This window comes from Microtus ochrogaster, unplaced genomic scaffold (assembly GCF_000317375.1).
Source record: "Microtus ochrogaster isolate Prairie Vole_2 unplaced genomic scaffold, MicOch1.0 UNK47, whole genome shotgun sequence".
Taxonomy (NCBI): Eukaryota; Metazoa; Chordata; class Mammalia; order Rodentia; family Cricetidae; genus Microtus; species Microtus ochrogaster.
The window spans coordinates 345,984-352,469 of NW_004949145.1; the positions used below are offsets into that span (position 1 = coordinate 345,984).

General features: G+C 45.1%; 1 protein-coding gene across 1 annotated transcript in view; it reads right to left on the minus strand.

Annotated features, from left to right (window-relative positions):
• LOC101988216 (zinc finger protein 264-like) overlaps positions 1–5,533 on the minus strand; it is an 11,826-nt gene extending 6,293 nt beyond the window's left edge. The window contains exons 1-3 of the mRNA XM_013354540.2: positions 5,096–5,533; positions 2,025–2,151; positions 184–270 (exon numbers count right to left, since the gene is read on the minus strand). Of these exons, the coding sequence (XP_013209994.2) occupies positions 184–270; positions 2,025–2,151; positions 5,096–5,533 (652 nt within the window). The remainder of the gene's footprint in view (positions 1–183; positions 271–2,024; positions 2,152–5,095) is intronic.
• Positions 5,534–6,486: the final 953 nt, after the last annotated feature.

Sequence of the window (6,486 nt, forward strand, 5' to 3'; positions counted from 1 at the left end):
GTTGCCCTTTGATCCACATACAGCATATGTATACCACATACTACATGTATACAAAATAAATAAAATATTTTTTAAAGTAGAGTAGAAAGCCTTACGCAGAGACACCAGGAACAGACCCTTCCTCCTGGACTCTTCCCAGGACACCCCTGTCCGACCTCGAGACCCTTCCTCCTGGATTCTTACCTGAACAAGTGCTTTGGGAGAGGGACTTTGCCACTGCCCATGGTTCCTGCCCTTGTTCCAGTAGCTTCAGTGCGGGAACAGGACACCCTTCAGGGAGAACAAAAAAAGCACGCAAAGATATTGATGAAACAAGATAAAGACCCTCCATCTCACAGGATTTGGCCCAGACCTTGGAATGAAGCTGCTCCCATCTACACAAAAAAGGTGAAACATAACTCAGAAGCTATAAGTTTGCTACTCCATACTAAACAGTTCGTCAGAAACCGACATTTGGCTGGCACAATCACTCAGTCAGTAAAGGTGCTGCTGCCAAAACTGAGTACAGAATGGGAAAAGATCTTCACTAACCCCACATCAGAGGGCTCATCTCCAAAATATACAAACAACTCAAGAAATTGGACACCAAAAGATCACATAATCCAATAAAAAAATGGAGTACAGACCTAAACAGAGAACTCTCAGAGGAATCTAAAATGGCTGAAAGACACTTAAGGAAATGTTCAACATCCTTAGTCATCAGAGAAATGCAAATCAAACAACTCTGAGATTCCATGTTACACATGTAAGAATGGTCAAGATCAAAAACACTGATGACAACTTATGCTGGAGAGGTTGTGGGGAAAAGGGAACACTTCTGCATTGCTGGTGGGAATACAAGCTGGTACAACCCCTTTGGATGTCAGTGTGACAATTTCTCAGAAAATTAGGAAACAACTTTCCTCAAGACCCAATAATACCACTTTTGGGTATATATCCAAAGGATGCTCAATCATGCCACAAGGACATATGCTCAACTATGTTCACAGCAGCTTTGTTTGTCATAGACAGAACCTGGAAACAACCTAAATGCCCTCAACTAAAGAATGGATAAGGAAAATGTGGTATATTTACACGATGGAGTACTACACAGCAGAAAAAATAATGACAACTTGAATTTTGCAGGAAAATGGATGGAGCTAGAAAACATTATTTTGAGTGAGGTAACCCAAACACAGAAAGACAATTATCACATGTACTCATTCATAGGTGGTTTTTAAACATAAGGCAAAGAAAGCCAGCCTACAAACCACAATCCCAGGGAACTTAGACAACAATGTGGACACTAAGAGAGAATTACATAGATCTAATCTACATGGGAAGTAGAAAGTAGAAAAAGACAAGATCTCCTGAGTAAAGTGGGAGCATGGGGACCTTGGGGAAGGGTTGAAGGGGGAGGGGAGAAGCAGGGAGGGGAGCAGAGAAAAATGTAGAGCTCAATAAATATCAATTAAAAAAAAAAGAAAAAAGAAAAACCAAAACCAAACAAACAAAAAACTGAGGCAGGACCTGAGTTTGATTCCTGGACTCACATGGTGGAAGGAAGAGAATCAGGTCCCACAACTTGTTCTCTGACCGCCACACACTGTAGCATGCACGCACACGTGTGTGCACACAAACATTTTAAAATGTAATGTATGTTTTATTTTTTTCATTTCTTTCTTTTTTTGGGGAGGGGGTATTGACACAAGGTTTCTCTGTGTAACAGTCTGGGTATCCTGGGACTCATTTTGTAGACTAGGCTGGCTTTGAGGTCATAGTGTAATTTTGGGTCAGCCTGAGCTGCAGAGTGAGAGGATCCTACTTTTAAAAAGGTGGGGCAGGGTAGGATGGGGGCTTGCAAGATGGCTAAGTTGCTAGCCACCAAGCCTGACAACCAGTTTGATTCCTAGCACCCACATGGTTGAAAGAGAGCACTAGTTTCTGCAAGTTGCCCTTTGATCCACATACAGCATATGTATACCACATACTACATGTATACAAAATAAATAAAATGTTTTTTAAAGTAGAGTAGAAAGCCTTACCCAGAGACACCAGGAACCCAGAGATCTCCAGCATCACCTCTTGGTACAGAGTCTTCTGAGCAGGGTCCAGCTGCCCCCACTCCTCCGGGGTGAAAGCCACGGCTACATCTTCAAAGGTCAGAGACACCTTGCCAAGTCAAACAGGTACAGTGTTAGCCTTGAGGTTCAATGAGAGGAACTAGACTCTGCCTCACTGAAACAGATTAAGAGCGATAAAGGCCCAAACCACACAGGTTACCTATGCTTCATGGTGGGTTTCAAGGTTAGGGAGATAATGCTTGGAGAACACAGAGGTGTAAGGAGAGAAGCGTCCCGTGTTAAGAGTGATCAGAGGCTGACAGTTCACACCTCTTAGCCCCAAAACTTCAAGGCTGAAGGCAGGAAGATTGCTACTATTTCAAAGCCAGCCTGGGCTACACAGCAAACTTAAGGCCAGCCTGTGCTACATGAGATTCTATCTCAAAAACAAGAACAAAAAAGAAACGAACTGGGCTGGCAAGATGCTCAGTGGTTAGGACACTTGCTGCTAAGTTTGCCCACTGAGTTCGACTCCTGCAACTCATGGTAAGAAGAGAATCTGACGCCCTAAAGCTGTCCTCTGACCTCTACACTCAGGCTGTTACATACAGGCACACACACACCCCATAAATAAAGTAAAAAACAAAATAAACAAATAAATACAGGTGAAAAGATTACTGCTTCAGCCAGGCGGTGGTGTCGCAGGCCTTTAATCCCAGTTCTTGAGAGGCAGAGGCAGGAGGATCTCTGTGAGTTCGAGGCCAGCTTGGGCTACAAGAGCTAGTTCCAGGACAGGCTCCAAAGTTACAGAGAAACCCTGTTTCAGGAAATAAAAAAGATCACTGCCTCAAACAAAGTCAGAAGGACAGACAACAAAAACACATAGACTTTGAAATGCGGACAGCAAGGAGTCTAGGAAATGAAGAGAATGAAGATGCGAAGGGGACACAGTACAGGCACGAGCAGAGCTTCTTCGTGATGCTCACAGCAACTGCATTTAAGGCAGCCAGGATGGCGCACTGAATCCAGCACGGCTTCACAACTCCTGTAGGCTGTCCTCTGATCTCCTTACACATGTACGCATACACACTAAAAACTGTACAAACAAAACATTTCTATCTGACAACAGGAATTTTTAAAAATTTACTTATTTTTATGTGCACAGATGTTTTTTACCTGCATTGATGCCTGTCTGTCTTTATGAGAATGCCAGATCCTCCTGAACTGGAGTTGCAGACAGCTGTGAGCAGCCATGTGGGTGCTGGGAATTAAACCCGGGACCTCTAGAAGATCTGCCAGTGCTCTTAACCACTGAGCCATCTCTCCAGCCCCGACAACAGGAATTTTTAAAAGAGAAGGTCTCCAGTGCTCACAATGAAAATGCTCTTAATTTCCCACAGCCTCTGCGGTCACCATCATCAGATCGTCACATCACAGTGAGTGCCGGAAGCTAAAGGACCTTGGCCAGCTCACCAGGGGCCACACATCATAGACCGCAGGCAAGGATGGCACACTGGTTTAAGGTTGTTCTAAGAGTAATTCTGATACTCCATTAATCTCAAGGAGAATCTAAAGTAACAAGCTTATTCAAAACCAAGATGCAGAGCTGGAGAGCTGCTGAGATTGTTCCCAGCACCCCCCCCCCCCCGCAGTGTCTCCAGCTCCAGGCTTCGCAGGGCCTATTCTGGCCTTGGAGGGCACAGTACTCACGTGCACATACCTTTATGCTAACACATGCTATCATTTAAGGAAGATTTTTTAAAAATTCGGGAGTTTGTGGAGTGTTTCCACTCTTTTTTTTTTCTGACAAACCCATTTAATCACCTCTGAAAAACACCCTCTGACATGGCTAGACAAAGCAAGGTTTATACCTGTCTTCATTACGAATGTACCTGAGTTGGTTGTGGCAGTTCACACCTGTAATCCCAGCTTTAGGGGATCGGATAAGGAATTTCAAATTTGAAGCCAGACTGGGCTACACAAGTAAGACCTTGTTGAAATACAAGAACAAGAAAGGTACTAGCAGCTACTTGAGACAACGTCCCAACCAGCTTCCCCTGTGGTCTAGACCTTTCTTAGGCCTCCTAGATTCCTAGGGGAATTTCACAATGAGATGTCTACCTTTTTCCTTGCAGGATTCTGACAGCCCTGCCCCTCATGTTAGGACACTTCAAAAATGGGGAACATGATGGTCAAGGATAAATAATACCAGGTACATCTCCCTACCTAGAATACCCTAACCTTCAGTGACTTTCTTAAACCAGTATTGCTGCGCAGACGCCTGGTCAGTCTTGGTGGATCCTTACAGCACAGCAGGAAGCATAAGTATGACTTGACACCGCAGAGGAAGCAACATATACTCTAGCAACGGCTTACCTACCAATGACAATGTAAAAAACACGGCTCTCACCTCAAATCCAAGAGTTTATTCTGAAGCTATCCATGGTCCTGGAACTCAGATTTAGGCTAACCCAAATGCCATGTTCCAAACGATTTTGTTTTTGTTTTGTTTTTTCTTTCTTTTTTCTTTCTTTTTTTTTTCTTTTTGTTTTGTTTTGTTTTTTTTTTTCCCGGAACTAGCTCTTGTAGACCAGGATGGCCTCGAACTCACAGAAATCCACCTGCCTCTGCCTCCAGTGCTGGGATTAAAGGCGTGTGCCACCACCATCCGGCAAAATGTCATTTTACTGATTTTTTGTTGTTGTTGTTTCAAAAGTTTTAAGATACAGAACAAAGGACATAAATAACATAAATAACGATAACTTTTCAAATACACTCACTTCAGGCAGGTAGGTTAGAGCCCAGTGGAGAAACCTCTGCTCTAGGTGGCTAAAGATAGCCCAAGATAATTAGTAAACAGGCTCTTGACCCGCAACATTCCAGTCCCTCCACAGTCACTGGCGTTCTAGAGCAGCTTCCTTTCGGAAATTACAGTTCAAACCGAGCTTCTTTCGGAAGCATCCGTGGACCCAAAAGAATGACAACAGTAGAGTTCCACCCAGGGGGCCTTCTCGGTTCCCTGATCAGTGATTTAAAGCTCACAGTCCACTAACCTGCGGGTGGCTCTTCCAGGCCGCCATAGTTAGACTCTTTTGGGGGAAGTGGGGAAAATCGAGCGCCCTGCAGGCCTCGGCTGAAGCTCCCAAAGCGCATCCGGCGTTAGCCTGGTGACCACGGAAACCGGCTGTACTCGGGACCTCGGGATCTTCCGTGAAAATGACGAACCTGCCCGAACCGTTGCCCTTAGGGCGAGACTGAGAGGTTGCGGTCCTCAGGAGGACCAGACCACACAGGGTCGTGCGGGCTTCCGCGGAAGTTTTACGTTCCGGTCCTTTTCGAATCCCGCCACAGACTTGGAAACTGACCCTAGATTCCCGATGTTCAGATAACTTAAGCCCTTTGGGAACCGATGTGCGGAGGCAAATGGCATCAGAGGCGAATAACCGGGAGTGCACTCCGTTCTGGTCTATTATTGGGCCCGCGCGCAGCATAGTCTTCTGGGTAATGTAGTTTTTTCCCACTCGTCCGACCAAACGGGGAGCGCATCTAGAATAAAAGGCGCACCTAGTGTGAAAGGCACTCAAAGGTCCCAGTTTCCCTCAAATGCGGGGACATCTAGAGGACGGAATTTGTGGGAGAGGACCTAGGAACAGGGGTAAGACTGCTGTTGTTCATCCGGAGAAATTTGGGAGGAAAAAGATTTGCCCATCTTAGGGTTCTTGCAACTTTGTGTGGATCCTGTTGTGCAGCTGTTCTTTTGGTTTGTCTTTTTCAAATACTTCCTACCAAGATCGTTTTCTGAGCTGGCGACAGAAAATGAAGCTTAACATTCTTTGTGGGGAATTCATCTTATTTATTCCATCATCCATCCTTACTGCCCTAGATGTTTCGTGGCTCAAAACAGCCTCCAGAGAGGCTCGGACTTCAGGGTCACTAGATCATTAGATTTGCTGTCTCCAGTGTGTGAAGGCTGTAAGGATAGGAGGTTTAGGGGCCTCAGGGTCAGTTTGATACTTTTCCAAGATAGAATAGTAATGGTGTCATATATGCAGTTCAGTACTGGAAATGAACCTAAGCCTGAGCGTGTAAATTTGGGAATTGTGAGCCCGATGTGGTTGCTTACACTTAGAGTCCCAGCATTCAAGACAGTGATGCAGAAGAATTGCCATAAACTCCATGCCAGCATGGACTACATTGTGAGTTTCAGACCAGCCTGGGCTACAGAGCTCTCTCTCCCATCTCTGTGCTCTTTCCTTTCTGAGGTATATAAACTCCATACTCTCAACTTCCAGCCAGGTATGGCCATACTTGCCTGTGATTTTGTTGGACCCTTGAGTCCAAACACCAAGGAGGAGTCGCTCCCAGAGACCACCTCTCATACCACAGCTGATGTAAAAGCATGAGGATTTTATTAATTCTGTCATGACAGGGTCTTCCAGCATTA